The sequence below is a fragment of the Vitis riparia genome, chromosome 4 (genome assembly GCF_004353265.1).
Source record: "Vitis riparia cultivar Riparia Gloire de Montpellier isolate 1030 chromosome 4, EGFV_Vit.rip_1.0, whole genome shotgun sequence".
Lineage (NCBI taxonomy): Eukaryota > Viridiplantae > Streptophyta > Magnoliopsida > Vitales > Vitaceae > Vitis > Vitis riparia.
Genome location: NC_048434.1, coordinates 8,095,201 through 8,112,783, shown reverse-complemented (window position 1 = coordinate 8,112,783; position 17,583 = coordinate 8,095,201). Strand labels below are relative to the sequence as shown.

Genomic DNA, 17,583 nt, shown 5'->3' with positions numbered 1-17,583 from the left:
CCAGGTCAAAACTCGACAGAAAAATGTAACGCATTGCGAGGATCGTCCTATCTACTTCCACCGTACACGTGTCAATCGTGCATCCAGGTGTATGATGCAGCACCTTCATGCAAGTATACGGTAAAATCTTTCGCTTACCATAATGTTCTCTCTCTCTCTCTTTGGTAAAACTTATTATTTATTAAATTCATTTTTAAAAATAAATTTATTTATTAAATATTCATATTAAAAGTATGCTCAAACTTATTTGAATTTTCTAAGTACCAACCGGGGCCAGAAGTGGAGCAACATATCTCTGAGTAACACAACACCCAACTCTCAAATATCTACAATTCTCATCAAAGATGAGAATGATGTGTCCCAACTTCTGACCGACAGGTCTATACAAATCATACAAGACAGGCCTCGATGCAATAATCATAATGTTATTTGATATTATTATTCATGGCCAGTAATAATCCAAATCAGGATTAAGTCTATAAACCCAACTTCACTATCCACCCATACTTGTATCAATCCTTATCATGCTTTGAACATCCATGCTTATAATGGACTCCTTCCTGAGTCAATAGTTTTTAGGAAGCTCAGAGAGATGGGTTCGTGAAGGGGGACCTCCTTTTATTTTATTTTTTTATCCTTCTCATATCCTTTGCTTTTACGCATTGATTGAGTCTTATCGGCAACATTCTTTCCTTTTTGAATTTTCTCTCTGGACCAATTTAATATTAGAAAGATATGATTTCCAATCATGACAGGACTCGGGAGTAAGAAAAGTATCACTATTGTATGTAACTTTTCTAAGTCCACTTATCATACTTACCCTATCAAAACATACACTCAATCAAGTCACATCAAATCTTCTAAAAATAAATCTCATCCTTTTGTATATTAGTTATTCTTTGTTTTGAACCCAATAAACCATTATAGCATAAAAACGCATCTACATAACTAAGAAACTCAGTCAATTTTTTTTTTTACTTATTCGATGTGGGATACCATATTGGAAAATTTTTCCTAAGATTACCAAAATGGATGATGCACATACAATCTCGACAAGTTTTTTTTTTTTTTTTTTCTTTCATATATAAATACAAAAGTCTTGAGATTCATGCCCCCCTTTTTTTTTTTTTTATAAATTTATATCTCTCCATCATCAATCCAACTAATCAAAATTAGTTTTCCTTTAAGCGATCATAAACAAGTGTATATAGAAAAAGGATGTTACAGCTTGAGCATCAGAACTAGGGAAAAAAAAAATGAATATGTTGAAGCATGTCTTCAAGTAAGCGTTCCATGCCTACTCCGAATCAGGGAAAGATCGACAGTACTAAAAGGCAAATCTTGGATCCGTCTTTGTTGGAAAATCAAAAACAATCTAGAAGGAAGCAAAGATAGGTTCTGAGCAGCCAAAAAACCATGTGTTCAATGCTTTGATCCTTCAAAATCTCTGGGTTCCTTTTTCTAAACTAGTTTTCCCTGGTTTTCTCTTCACTTGGATCTAGAAATACAATTTCTTTGGGCTCTGCTCATAGAAATTTTGCACTTCTAAACCCTGTGTGAGATATTTACAGAGTGAAGCCTCAAATAAAATTGGCCTGTATAAGAGATGATTAATGAATGCCCCTCTTATAAATCATCAGGGCTGTTTTTTCTCACCAACTTGTGAAGGAGCTTAGAGATACAAACCCAAAAAGTCTCGGGAATTTTATGGCGAAAATGGGTGGCTAATGCTGAGATAATGTCCAGCATAAAACTATGAACCTCAGGCTTTAATGACATGCGAATTAGCATGCCCGTCCAAACCTCCGGTGCCAAGTTTATTGCTTGTTTGAGATATCGAAAGCCATTGATTACCCTTGTCAGCACTGCATCTCCCTGAAACAATACAAAGTTAAAGATAAATTAAATGCCAGCATCATAAAACCCTATATAATTAGTCCTTTTTATCTTGTTCTTCTTGATATGCGTTGCTCAAAGGAAAATTCAAATGCAGAAAAAGCAATTTGAAATTTTAATCCTGAAATTTGAAAATTCAACCAACTAAACTCTATTTTGAGAATTCTTAGTGCATCACTTTCATCAACATTCAAGGAAATGCACACGAATCAGGACAAATACGTGTTAAAAAAGAATTGAGACAAAGCATTTTATTTTGTCATGTTTTCATAGACAAATCAAAAGGGAGAATTCAAAATTCCTTCCAACCCTTTTCTTAGTACTTTCCAAGATCCTAAAAATGAAGTTCAATGAACTTTCACTTTAAAGTATTATCATTATTTCTACTTTTTAGCTATTTCTTTCTTTCTTCTCTCTGTCATTTTTAATCCATAAAGGAAAATTTTAAGTTCACTTGCCGCCTTCTTTTCTTTCTGTTAAAGCAATTTTCCCTTTCACCAACAATTGCTATCAAGGATAAACATTTCTAGGGTGCCATGTTATGTAGGAATATAACACAGAGTGTGATTTAGTTTCTTAAACATTCAAAATGTTTTTTTTTTATAATCAAGGAACCTTCCTTGACCAAGCCCATAGGACTCTCCATGGGAACCCAAACCTCGGGGTGCTAACTACCCCGCAACAACCAACATTGGGTAAATTCAGGATATCATCAATGGCAGGATTCGAACTCAAGACCATGTGTTACTTACTGGGACCACACTTCCTAGTGTTCGCCCTAACCAACTAGGCTACCCTGACGGGTCAAAATGTTGTAACATTATATTTGATGATACTAGATTACTTCTATCAAATAGAATACACACATACTACATAAACATACCTAACCTTTTTTAGAATGGCGTCTTTTTTCCCAGTGCATAAGATCAATTGAAGCAGGGCACTAAGAATTTTTATGCTACAAAGGATTCATTAATAAGGCTTCATGCTTAAGGTGTGCTTGAAAGCAATCTAATGAAATAATGGCATCAAAGTTAATGACCACTAGGATTATCACTATCAGCTTAGACAGGGTGGAATTAATCTTAGAATTGTGGGCTTACTCATAGTAAACCAAGAAACAGGAAGCTTGCAGATTTCTGAAAACTAGAAAACCACTGAATTATAAGCAAAACCGATTCTATACGACAACTGAAAACTTAGGTCAGGAAGACTTCAGGTAATTGGAGAATTTCTCACAAGGGAGGTACTGGCATCTTTTAAGAATCTCTTCAGGAATAAAAATTTTCAATGTTATTAAACCTACTTCAGACAGCAGTTTATTAAAGTTCGACAGAGATAAAGCAAAGTATTTAGACAAACCTCCGATTCTGATGGTACTTTTGCTCCAAGCTTCTCATAAAAAATGCATGCGACAACTTCATCTTGCAGAAAAATATCGGTTGCTGAAATTATGTCTCGGATGAGAAAAACACGTACCCTCAAACCCTTTCTAGATAGAATGAACTGGAAAAGATCTTCAGTGGCAGCAACAACAGCACGCATGTCAAATGATTTCCATTCCAAAGGACTTGAAGAGTTGCCTTTAGTGTCGGGGGACTCCTCTGCAGACTCAGAAGCTTGTTCAGATACTGCTGCTATCTGAAACAAAATAGAGATGCATATAGAACATTACTCCAAGTGGGTCAGAATAACAAGGCCCAGAAAACATAAATTAATAAAAACTATCTAAAGCAGACCACCCAGGCAGAACTTCTAAAGAAACTAGCTCAAGTACTAGGTTTTAAGAAAATCTTGAATCTGCATGGAACTTTTAAAACAATTACAAGGTTTTGAGAAAATCTTGAATCTGCATGGAACCATATCAGCGGATTGGTTTAGTAATTTCCCAAAATGTGAGTGACTAAAAAAATCTGTAAACATTAGATTCCTAATTTCACTAACATAAAAACATGCACAAGAAAAAAATCATTACATTCAGCTATATATAATTTTTAAAAAGTTCCCATCTAAAAGATTGATATTGATTAAAGCCAGAATGACTCATGATTTTCTTCAGATAATGCTTGCAGTGTGCTAGGATCAACCATTTTAGAATGAGCTCAGATTAGGGTCTCAGATACCAAACATTCTGAGTGTTATATGAAATCGAGGGTAATTTGCCAATATATTATATATTTCTTTGTGTGCATCCTACGTTGTTCAGGTTTTTGTGTGTATGCCTGCGGCCTATGTTGCAAAGGTTCAGGTACAGGTGACAGGTCTAAGCATCTAATTCCTCACACATGAGAAGGATGAGAAACTTCAAGAGAGAAACACCATGTAGAAAGTAGTTGCTCTACAACCAAACAGCTACCAAAATATAAAGTTGATTTGATTATTGTCAAAATGCTTATACATGATTTGATACTAATTACAAAGCTAAGAGCACAATGTAGCCCATGGCATTTTAGATACCATCAGCACATTCTCCAAATGGCAATCCATGAAGCAAATGCAGCAAAATGAGAATTTGAATCAAGGTATGTATTCTTTTAAAATAGTATGCACAATAGAGATCTTATTAAAGACTAAGCTATGTCGCAAGATAGAGAAAGAGGGGTTGGGGTGAAAGGAACCCACCAGGCGCTCAAGCCTATTCCACCTTATGGAGCCATTGTTACGGATGAGAAGTTCCCTCAATATTTTCCTCATATCAGGATTTGGGTCTGCCAAAAGCCTCCCAATGACATATGGATATGCGCTCTCAACTACTTTGAAACTAGGATCCAAAGCTTTTGCTGTGCCTTCCAGCGCTCCCAGTGCTCTTATCACCAGGGCATAATCCGGTGGAAGAGAGAAGTTCAATTCATACATAATATCATACAATTGGATCATTATAGCCTACAATCAAATGCAAGTTAAAAAAATAAAACTTGTAACTCAAAAATCACAATAAAAGATTTCAGTGAATAAAAAAAGAAAGCATAAAAATCAGGAATAGAAGACATCAAGAAAAACCCAATTGAACTTCATCCTCAATCCTCAGATACAAGGAAATTTCTATATGAGAATTTCTCCCACTTTTTCTTATAATGAAAATTTTTATTTAAAAATAAAGGATGCTGGGAAGGGACCAACAAAGGTCCTCACTTTGAAAGCAAGAACCAGATAATTGGAACAAAGACAACAATAATTCACCTTAAAACCTATATTATTTAATGGACAGTCACTAAAAGTTACCAGAATAGAAATTAACAAAGTGAAAAGAGAGGTGTTTGAGTTTAGTCATAAATTCACCTCTACAAAACTGTCAACTTTCTCCCTCACTGATTAAAAGGCAAAGAAAAAAAATATAAAACAACAGCCACAAATCAAATTATTCAAAATTTTCACATGAATTAGATCTTGCATTTCATCAGCATAGCAAAAGCCAATGCACTGTTTCTAACTTAAGATAACATAGCAGAATGAAACTGGCATATTATAAATTGTGGAGACCTGTACAGAATTCTACTTGCATATGTCCTAAAAAGAGTGCATTAGTTTCACTCTAAGGGTTGCATTGGAACTTAGGATTGCCAGCACTAATCTCCCTTACTTTTTATCTCATTGTTTAGTTTTTCTTCTTCATTTATTATTATAATTTTTTTCCTGTAGCAGTTGCAATGAACTGATAAGCTTCCTTCCAACTGCTTGTAGTCACTTGTACATCTCCTCCTTCCACTCTCATTAGGGCTCTTCTGTCAAACCCAAAAGGAGATCATTCAAGCCTCCCCACCCACAATTTTAAATGTTACAATTGAAAACAAAGCAATTCTTGAAGCTCACGGAGCATGGAAAATAGCAGGAGAAACACAAAAGGTAGAAACTTCCCCCAATTTAGTAGCTAGATCCCCTCCATTTACTAACGTATACAACAGAGGCAAAGAGGAGATATATTCCACCCTCCATCTTGACATATATGCTTCCATGTTTTTCTTCATGAATCGTTTAACTAGTTATTACATTCAAACATGAAAAAATAATGATAAGATTCACACATTTTTCTATAGTTTAACTAGTTCAAACTTGTGAAGTGGAATAACCTTCACTTGATGCCTTTCATGCTATTTTGTATTTTAACAAAAGGAAATTAAACAAAGAATAAGTGAAGAAAAGCCATCAGTTATACCCCAGAGTCCAGACAAACTATAGAAACTCCAAAAGCAAACCTGGAAATCTTGGGATTGTCTAGTCCCATCACCAAAGGATGCTTGCAATGCTTCTGACACCAATTGAATATCAACCCCTTCAGGAATAAATCCCAAAGAAAGAAAGTCATTTGCCAAACCCAGAGAGTCACGATTAACAAAGTGCACAAGCTGAAAGAAACAATAACTCATCAACAAATACACAACCACATGCAAATTGCAATGCAATAGTCGGCATAAAACTAAACCAAAAGGTGGCAGCATAACAAGAAAGTACAATATGAGGCAACATCTAGAGTTTTAGCATGATATAAAAAATGAAAAAGAAGGTATAATTACACAGTTTCAAGTTAACAGTACTGAAAGATATCAGACCATACACCCACTAATTGGGTCCACTAATGAATGTATGGATAGGAAGAAAGGAGCAAGTAGCCATGACCTAGAACATTGAATTACCAATGCATGCTAGAAATTTCCATAAATCATAAGTTGTATCATTTGTCTATTTTACTTAAGAATCAAATATATATATATTTTCCATCCAGTGGTGCTCATCTCTTGGTGTCAAGGTCATTCGGATTGACTGGGCAGGAATCAGTTACATTTTGAATCACATCAATCATAATTTTGGGAACAATAAAACTAATTTAAGGGGTATCATGATCATCTTATGAGGAGATGGTCAACAAATGAAATCTTTGTAAAGCTAGTGAAGAATGAGCAAATCAGATTTTAAGTTTTTAACTGTTATAGGACCAAATAGTTGTGGGATATGTTACTGGCAATATCTAGACTCTGACAGGTTTTTTCCACAATCAATTAGAACGCTCTTTTTGTTTGAAGTTCGAATAAGCAGCAGAGAAAAGGTCCTATCTCAAATTGCTTGTCTAACTCTAATTTAATATGGCAGGAAAGAAATGTAAGAATCTTTGAGAACAAGTGCAGGACTTCAGAGATGATATGAGATCTAATCTATTTCTTTTCCTCTTTTTGGGCCTCAGCTACTATAGCTTCAAGGGCCTTCATCTCATCTTTATACAACTCGATTGGATTTCAAAATGTAGATCAAAAGGGTTAAAATAGCAAGTACAGGAACAAAGCTAAAGGAAGTAGTTTTCTCCACTGCTGTTTTTTTATCAGATTTTGTAAATCTAGGAAGGACTTCTCATCCTTCACTTATACTTCTATACCTTTTAATGAATATGTTTTGTTTGTGATTTTTTTGTTTTGTTTTTCTTTTTTTTGTTTTAAAGAAAGGACTGGACTTCAAAGAGGAAGGGCTTTCAATCAAAGTTTAAAGTAGACATGTCATCAAATCCCTGTTGAGTGAGCTAGGGCCCCATTGGGACTCGAAAAAATTTATATTGCTGAATTTCATTGACAGACTAAATTATGTATGACTGTATATACCTTTTGTACATAGGGTGCACCCCTTTTTTTGTTAGGTGCCTTCTATCATTTTTCTGTTCGCTTATCAAAAAAAATTTAAGGGTACCATGAGAATCCAACTTCCATCTAACCCACAGTTAGAGCAACAGTTTCAGGCTTTAGTACAAAGATCTTCAATATAATGTTCTAGAGTCAAAAAAAAAAAAAAAAAAAAAAATAGTGCACATTATCCATTTAATGCATGGACATCTTTAAAAATGTTAGTAAAGAAAAAGAAAATACCATATATACAGAGAATACTATATAGACAGAGGCCTTCGGGATTATATGCACATTCATTGCAGCATATGGGAAACATATGTTGAAAAGATGATATGTTTCCCATGCAAGGCATGAAACAAAATCTCAGTTAAATAATTGGTAAAATTCTATTACTTCTATGACCTGAGACCCCATTAAGAAAAATATTACAAATCAAATGACTCCAATTTGATGAAAATATTAAGAGGCATAATCCTATGACATTATTGATCTTTAACCACTTCTTTACATGCTTCTTTTACAGCAAAACAGAGATTTAAGTTTTAGTTTTGGTTGACAAAGAGAGCTCATACTGCTAATCTCAGCCTAAAAAGTAGACAAACAAATCAATAACTAAAATGCAGTTCAGACATTGAAAAGTGGCATTCAAAGTTGATAACATTACTATTTTGCAGATTATTACTTATGATATATAAAGATTCTTTTCAACAAGTTAAACAGCCTAAGGTTGACTGAGGACTATTGCTACAAAATGTGGTTTCCAAATAGGAATGTTGTACTAAGCTATAATATGTATTGTTTGGTCACATGTTAGAGATGTCTTACATGATACAAAGAAATGGAATGATCATTGAAAGAAAAGGGGATGCTACAGTTTGAAACTTTTAACACCTGCTATATATATAATGCAAATCCTCAACTTTCTTTAGGCCCCCCACTCTGACATTTGAAAGATAAGACTAACAGAACACAAATTGATGCTAGCATAATTTTGCCCCAAACTTATGCTAGCACTTCTTCTTCTTAAAAATAAAAAATAAATTTAAAAATAAAAACCTAATGGATTCTAAACCAAATTAACAAAACCTTCAAATCCATCAATAGGCATTCTTGCTGCAGTTTTTGGTCAAACAAAAGAGACTGTTTTTCCACCCAATAATAGAACATGTTAAATTGGGAACTGCTTAAACACAACTTTCTTCTCAAGTTGATTAGTTCATTGTATAATTACTTCTCAAAATGATAATTTTGCCCCAAACTTAATGCTAGCATTTCCTCGTTTTCTTCTTCTTCTTCTTCTTCTTAGTGCAACTTGTGTACCTTTTTTGTGCTTTTCTTTTAGCATCCTCTATCTATTTCTAACTGTGATATGCTGATAAAAAGCTGCATCTCCTAACAGTTTTATGGCTCACTATCTTCAAAATACTTAGTGATTATTTTTTACCTGTTAAAAGCACTATATTTTATTGATCCCGTGTTTCTGCATGCTTGAACTTTTGTGTTTTGTTATTCCCAACAATCATGATAATTGGAACCTGCTACAAGATGCTTGCCATTTCTTCATTTTTTCTTCTTCTTCTTAGTGTCACTTGTGAACCTTTTTTATGCTTTTCTTTTAGCATCCTCTATCTATTTCTAACTGTGATGTGCTGATAAAAAGATGCATCTCCTAACAGCTTTATAGCTCACTATCTTCTAAATATTTAGTGATTATTTTTTACCAGTTAAAAGCACTATATTTTATTGATCCCGTGTTTCTGCATGCTTGAACTTTTGTGTTTTGATATTCCCAACAATCATCATAATTGGAACCTGCTACAAGATGTTTGCCATTTCTTCATCTTTTTCTTCTTCTTCTTAGTGTCACTTGTGAACCTTTTTTGTGCTATTCTTTTAGCATCCTCTATCTATTTCTAACTGTGATATGCTGATAAAAAGGTCCATCTCCTAACAGCTTTATGTCTCACTTTCTTCTAAATATTTAGTGATTATTTTTTACCAGTAGCTTTTAGGTTTCATTAAAAGCACTATATTTTATTGATCCTGTGTTTCTGCATGCTTGAACTTTTGTGTTTTGTTATGCCCAACAATCATGATAATTGGAACCTGCTACAAGATGCTTGCCATTTCTTCATGAGGCAATCACAGTGATTAGATTGATTGTATAGTTGTTATTTATAAAAAAACATATACAAAAAGAAGACATTGTTTTCTCAACATCAGCTACCATATGAAGGGCAGAAAATCAACAATTTGTTTTCTCCTGGACATACAACGTACATGTCCATATCCCATACCAAAGGCAAGAAGTAAAATCTCAACATGATTTTTACTCACAGAACAGAAATCAAACTATCTAAAACTTTTTTTCTTATTGGAAGTATGGAGCATATGGGAGTAATCACTTATTTGAGAAAGAAAAAGTGACCCTAGAACCTTTTTTCAGCCAATAACTGATAGATTTGATAGTAGTACCCACATGGTGCATGCTAGGTGATACTGACTTAAAATATGGCTGTAATTTTCAAAAACAAATCTCTCATCCTATAACACAAACATTTTGAAATGTACATAAACTGTTGAAAAAGATAGGATCAGCTGAAATAATTAGCAAGATATTAGGAGATTTAAATATACAAGATATTAGGAGATTTATTCTTTTGTAATCTGTTAGACAGCTGTATATTGTTAGGTTGTTAAGTTGTTTCCTATTTTAGTGTTGAGAAAATCCTCTATAAAGAGGCAGCCGTGTATACAGTTTTGAATATCTAATAAAAATACTAAAAATATATTCCTTTCCTATTCTGTTTACATGGTATCATAGCTGCCCTAATTCACCCAAAAAAACCCTTGAGATTTTTTTTTTTCTTTTTGTGTATTTCTTTTCCTAACTAGTAGCCATGTCTGACGTCTAAGTCAAACCCACTTGTTTCCTTTTCCAGCCCAGCAACTAAACCTGCAACCCAAACCCATAATATCAAATCCCATCCTGTTCAGATTACCACCATTCGCCTCAATGGTGACAATTTTTTAAGATGGTCTCAATCAGTTCGCATGTATCTTAGAGGGAGAGGGAGATCGGGTACTTGACTGGAGACAAGGTGGCACCGGCATCAGAGGATCCTTTGTACACTACCTGGGATGCAGAAAATTCAATGGTGATGACATGGCTTGTGAACTCCACGAATGAGGAGATTGGCTCCAATTATATGTAACTACTCCACAACCAAAGAATTGTGGGACCATGTGAATCAAATGTACTCTGATTTGGGTAATTAATCCCAAGTGTATGAACTGACCCTTAAACTTGGTGAGATTCGGCAGGGAGAAGAATCTGTCACCTAGTACTTCAATTCGTTGAAACTTCTTTGGCAGGATTTGGATCTATTCAACAACTACGAATGAAAGTCCACTGATGATGCTAATCATTACAAATAAACTATGGAGGCTCATAGGCTTTATAAGTTTCTTGTTGGACTCAGTGTAGAGTTTGATGAGGTTAGAGGATGGATTATTGGCAGAGTTCCTCTTCCTAAAATCAGCGAAGTCTTTGCTGAAGTTCAAAGGGAAAAAAGTCGTTGACACGTAATGTTGGGAAAGAAATCTAATAGTGGAACTGTTGAAAGTTCTGCTCTCAATGTTGTTGAAGGTTTTGCCAATAAAGCAGCCAGTTTTCAGCGAGGGCTTGGAGAAAGGCCACAGGTTTGATGCGATTATTGTAACAAACTGCGCCACACTCGAGAAACTTGCTGGAAAATCCATGGAAAACCAGCAAATTGGCAGAGCAGCAAGCCCGGAGAGAGAAGCAATCGTTCAAATCCCAAGGTCAATGCTACTGTCAATGAATCAAAGTCAAGTCCCTTCAACAAGGAGTAGATGAATCACCTTCTGAAACTGCTAAAATCCAATTCTCTGTTGGGTATTCCTAGTGTTTCTCTAGCACAAACAAGTAGTGCACCTAATGCTTTTTATGTTGTTTCAATTCTACTCCATGGATAATTGATTCTGGAGCTTCTAACCATATGACTAGTTTTTCAAATTTGTTCAACACTTACCATGTTCTGGCAGTGAAAAAATTAGGATTGCAGATGGTAGTTTCTCACCTATAGCTGAAAAAGGCTTGGTAAAATTATCTGAGAACATAGATCTTAAATTTGTTCTCCATGTTCCAAAACTAGCATGTAATCTTTTGTCTGTGAGTAAACTTACCAAAAACTCTAATTGTCGTGTTTTTTTTCTATGATTCTCACTATGAGCTTCAAGACCAAAACTCAAGAAAGAAGATTGGCAGTGCTAAGTTGATAGATGGCCTTTACTACTTTGATGGTGTTTTCTCCAATAAACGGGCTCAGGGTCTTAGTAGTGTTAGTTCTTTTTATGTTTATGAACAAATAATGTTTTGGCACTTAAGACTAGGACCCCCTAGTTTTCTATATCTTAAACATTTGTTTCGTACTTTGTTTAAAGGATTGGATTGTTCATCTTTTCATTGTTTTTTTTTTTTTTTTTTTGATAGGCAAAAACGTAGAAAAGAGTATATCAAAAGAAACAGGGTGTCCAAAGGCAAACTCAAAGCATACAGGAAGTATACAACATGCGCCTTATAAGCTAAAAACAAAAAGGAGAGGGATACAAAAAATTTACCCACCCTCATCTATAGCCCACCCACACAAAAAAGTTAAATAAAGAATTAGGCCAATCAACAGGCGCCTTATAGGCCAGTCAAAGATGATTGTTCATCTTTTTATTGTGAAATTTGCTATTTATCTAAGAGTCATCGTACTACTTATTATCCAAAACCTTACGTTCCCTCAAAACTATTTTATTTAATACATAGTAATGTGTGGGGACCTTCAAAAATTACAACTATTTCTGGAAAAGTAATGTGTGTGGGGGGGGGGCCTTCAAAAATTACAACTATTTCTCAAAAAAATGGTTTGTTACCTTCATAAATGATCATACACGTTTATGTTGGGTTTATTTGATGAAGGAAAAATCAAAAGTTGGAAAACATTTCCAAAATTTTTATAACATAATTGAAACTAAATTCCAAGTAAAAATTAGCATTTTTCACATTGATAATGGAACTAAGTATTTTAATGAATTTTTGGGTAGTTTTTTTTGAAAGAAAAAGGTATCCACCATCAATCTATTTGTGTGAATACCCCTCAACAAAATGGAATTGTTAAAAGAAAAAATAAACATTTACTTGAAGTGGCTCATGATATTATGTTTTCCATGAATGTTCCAAGATACTTTTGGGAGAAGCTATTTTGATAGCCTCCCATCTCATTAACCGAATGCCTACCAAAATTCTTAAGTATAGCACACCACTAGAATGTTTTCAAAAAATCTTTCCTTTATCTAGAATGTACTCTAACTTACCCCTAAAAGTTTTTTACTGCATTGTTTTTATTCACCTACCTAATCATAATCAGTCTAAACTTGATCCAAGGGCAGAAAAATGTGTTTTCATTGAGCATGCCTCTAATAAAAAAGGGTATAAATGCTATAATCCCCAAACCAGAAAAATGTATGTGAGTATGGATGTCTCTTTCATTGAAGATAAATCTTTTTTTGACAAAAATTCTCTTCAGGGGGAGAATGATGTAATGGAAGAAAAATTTTGGGACTTATCTCCCACTCCATTACCAAATACAATTTTAACTACTCCTCCACCTCTTATTTATAATCTTAAGGAACAATGTGATAAGACTGACAAAAATTCTAGTCATATAGTGCCAAACATTATTGTATCTAAAACAAGGGGAGAATCAGTACAACCAAATACTGAGTGTATGGTTTATACTCGAAGAAAGACTCATCAAAAGAGCCAAAGTCAACCTATTCCTCTTGGTAATGACCAATCTTGACCTTCGGGAACTGAAGCTTCCGATATCACAAGTAGTCCTACTCCTAACATACCTTCAGTTCCTATCATTTCTTCTTTAGACCTTGATATTCCTATAGCCCTTAGAAAAAGTACACAAACGTGCACTAAATATCCCATTGCCCAGTATCTATCCTATAAAAAACTCTCTAAAACTCATAAAGCCTTTACCTCAAAAATCTCACACATGTTTGTTCCAAGAAACATTCAAGAAGCCCTTGATGATCCAAATTGGAAAGTAACAATGTTGGAGGAGATGAATGCTCTTAAAAGAAGTGGTACTTGGGAGTTAGTGGATTTACCTAAGGAGAAAAGAACTGTAGGTTGTAAGTGGGTCTTTACTGTGAAATGTAAGTTGATGGGAGCATAGAACGATACAAGGCAAGACTAATAGCAAAAGGATTTACTCAAACCTATGGTATTGATTACAAAGAAACTTTTGCTCTTGTAGCCAAGATAAACTCAATTAGAATTTTGTTATCTTTGGCTATAAATTTCAACTGGCCTTTACACCAGTTAGACATAAAAAATGTCTTCCTAAATGGATATCTGGAGGAGGAAGTATATATGAACCTACCACCTGGATCCAAGGAGAAGCTTGGATCAAACAAAGTTTGCAAATTAAAAAAATCCCTATATGGTCTCAAACAATCTCCTAGAGCTTGGTTTGAAAGATTTGGAAAAGTTGTAAAGAGTTGTGGCTATTGGCAGAGCCAAGCTGACCATACTATGTTCTACAAACACAATAAAGATGGTAAGATTGTTATTCTGATTGTTTATGTGGATGATAAAGTTTTAACTGGCAGTGACAAAGAAGAGTTGGAGAGATTAAAAAGAAGACTTACAGAGGAATTTGAAATCAAGGATTTGGGAGCCTTAAAGTACTTCCTTGGAATGGAGTTTGCTACATCCAAAGAAGGTATATTTGTAAACCAACATTAATATGTCCTTGATTTACTTGGTGAAACAGGACAACTAGGTTGTAAACCAGTCGAGATACCTATTGAACCCAACATAAAATTACTGCCCTCCAAAGATGAAGTGAAGGATAAAGAACAATATCAAAGGCTAGTTAGGAGGCTGATTTACTTGTCACATACGCATCCAGATATTGCTTTTGCGGTAAGCATGGTGAGCCAATTCATGCATGCACCTGGACAACAACACTTTGATGCTATTTATAGAATCCTTAGATATCTAAAAAGGTCACCTGGAAGGGGTTTACCGTTTAAAGGTCATGGGCACCTACAGGTTGAAGCATTTACAGATGCAGATTGGGTTGGGAGTGTAGTAGATAGGCGTTCAACCTCTGGTTACTACACCTTTGTTGGAGGTAACCTTGTCACTTGGCGAAGCAAAAAAAGGGAATGTGGTGGCTAGGAGTAGTGCAGAGGCCGAGTTCAAATCAGTTGCTCTTGGAATCTATGAAGTGTTGTAGATTAGACGACTATTGGAAGAATTGAAGATCTCAAGTACCCTACCAATGAAACTGTATTGTGACAACAAAGCAGCTATTTCAATAGCTCATAATCCAATACTTCATGATTAAACAAAGCATGTGGAGGTAGGCAAACACTTTATTAAGAAAAAACTCGAGAATGGACTGATATGTATGCCATATATTCCTACTATTGAGCAAGTGGCTGATATGCTTACAAAAAGAATTCCTACAAAGCAGTTTGACAGACTAATTGGCAAGCTGGCTATGGAAGATATCTGTAAGCTAGCTTGAGGGGGAGTATTGAAAAAGATAGGATTGGCTGAGATAATTAGCAAGATATTAGGAGATTTATTCTTTTGTAATCTGTTAGACAGTTGTATATTGTTAGGTTGTTAAGTTGTTTCCTATTTTAGTGCTGAGAAAATCCTCTATAAAGAGGAAGCCGTGTATACAGTTTTGAATGTAGAATAAAAATACAAAAAATATATTCCTTTCCTATTCTGTTTACATAGACAAAGCATTCACATGAATTAAAGGGTAGTTCTAACACTAGCAGGATGTCAAACGATGTTGAAAAGTTTCATCTAGACTAAAAGAAAATACCTAAATCATAATAATATTTGCAGTTGTTTCCTTCATAAATGTCTTACCACTTGTATAAGTCCTACACGATAATGGCGAGGAATATCCCCCATCATTCCAAAGTCGAAATATGCCAGAGATCCATCAGCAGTAGCGACAAGGTTTCCTGGATGAGGATCAGCATGGAAAAATCCTACCTCAAGTAATTGTCTTAAGGAGCAATATAATCCCTGGGAAAATTCAAAATATCTTTAATAGATCATGACCAAAAGTAAGTTCCATAAAATTATTAAAGATATGTCAGAGCATTTTGTGTAAAATTAAGAAAAAAGATCATCATGAACTGCTAATGCATGGATTCTGTTCAATACCTGGTCAATTAGTTCCTTTCGGTTTAAACATGCTTTCTCCATGCCAGCTTCATCAGTAAGCTTAATTCCATCTATCCACTCCATTGTCAGCACAGCCTTGCGGGTAAAGTTCCAATATATTTTTGGAACCTTAATATGTTTCACCTTCTTGTACTCAAAAGAATCACCAGTTCTACCTTTTGGACTCTTTTCAGCACTAACTGGCATCATATTTATCAACATAAATTTTTATACTTAACTAAATTTAACATGAGCTGATAATATTAACACATGAAATGACACTCTTGCACCAAAAAAAGAAGTCATCATTTGTCCCAGCAGTGCTACATTCCAGAAAGCTAAGATGCAAAGGCACTTACTAAGATGAAGAAACAATACTTATGAAAGTGGCCACCTGATTCAAAGTCCTTACCGGTCCATATATAACTATGATGCCAATACAAATCTATAAAAAAAAGGTTGGTGAGTAAATTTTGGTATATAAAGGTCTTCCACCTTTATTTAATAACACTTTAACCCCCTAAGTTGATGCTTCTGAATCCCAAAAAAATTACATTTCTTTCATTTTAAAGATTTTCAGACCACAAAAATTTAGAGTTACCAATTAAGTATTATCTAGTTTGTTTCAACATGAAGATTTAAGAAAACAATTCATTCAGTTGATCAAGTACTATACAACCTTTCATCCTTTCATGAGGTGATCCTCAACCAGGCATAAATTTAGAAACATGGATCTTCTTAAAGAATCTTGAGATTTGGGACCCTTTTTAGTCCAAGGAGTTATTAAGAATTTTTTTTTAAAAAAAAACATAAATACAGGTTTACAAGAAATTAGTAAAAGAATAGTCATGGAGCAATGACAGCCACTTCCTTATGATAGAGTGGGACCCTGGAATAAGCTTTAAAACTTATGTGAGTGAGGCTGTCAGGAAAAACAACAGAGGTAAAGAAATTCTGTGATTAGATTACTTTATATAGATTCATAGGATTAACTATTAGCATCCTAGACTCTCAACAGTTAGTTGCACTTGCAATTTCTGTAAATATCCAATCTTCTAAAGTAAGATTCAGAATTGAAACTAAAAATTCCAGGGTGGTATGATATCTTATGACACTAATGTTATAGTTACATGAGCATATATTTCAAATGTCTCTTGTCTTTCTTAAATGAACCAATCCAAGACATCAACGCAAACACTATTATCTTTCTTCATAAAGGACTGAAGTGTCACCACATATGTGGCTGTAACTTTCTTCAAACCAAGAAAGCTATGAAAAATATGGTCTTGGATGACACCAAGTTGTTTAACTATCTTTGGCACCACCAATAAATTTCAGTTTCAGTGTCATCTCAGTGATAACCTGTTGCACTACCCAGAACATAGTCCAACCCAAACTCCTATATTATTTTTCTCATTTTCTCTTTGCCTTGACCCTTTCTTATTGCTAGGCACCCTAGGTATTCAATTAATCCACCTTGATAGATATTTGAATTGTTTGAAGCAGAGATCCAAGAATTCTAGGCACCGCATTCATTCAACCATCCTGCTTATGCCCTTTTTCTTTATTTTTCTCATTTCTCAAGTCCTACCCAATTTCTTGGCTAAAATCCAGGTCTTTGATTATTCTCAATCTAGAGCATATCTGGACTTCACTGGGCAATAATTTGTTCAACTTCAAAGTTTCCTCTGCCTCAAACAAATTATCAGTGAAAAGATAACTTTCCTTTTCTTCAATTTGTTCTCCTACACATTATTTGTACCTAAAGAAGGAACTATAGATTAAGTGTCAACCACT

At 34.6% G+C, this 17,583-nt stretch overlaps 1 protein-coding gene across 1 annotated transcript in view; it reads right to left on the bottom strand.

Annotated features, from left to right (window-relative positions):
• Positions 1-1,153: 1,153 nt before the first annotated feature.
• Positions 1,154-17,583, bottom strand: part of LOC117912776 (uncharacterized protein slr1919) — a 46,149-nt gene continuing 29,719 nt past the window's right edge. The window contains exons 9-14 of the mRNA XM_034827480.1: positions 15,787-15,986; positions 15,484-15,645; positions 6,090-6,239; positions 4,519-4,779; positions 3,259-3,537; positions 1,154-1,875 (exon numbers count right to left, since the gene is read on the bottom strand). Coding sequence (XP_034683371.1) covers positions 1,627-1,875; positions 3,259-3,537; positions 4,519-4,779; positions 6,090-6,239; positions 15,484-15,645; positions 15,787-15,986 — 1,301 coding nt within the window. The 3' untranslated portion in view covers positions 1,154-1,626. The remainder of the gene's footprint in view (positions 1,876-3,258; positions 3,538-4,518; positions 4,780-6,089; positions 6,240-15,483; positions 15,646-15,786; positions 15,987-17,583) is intronic.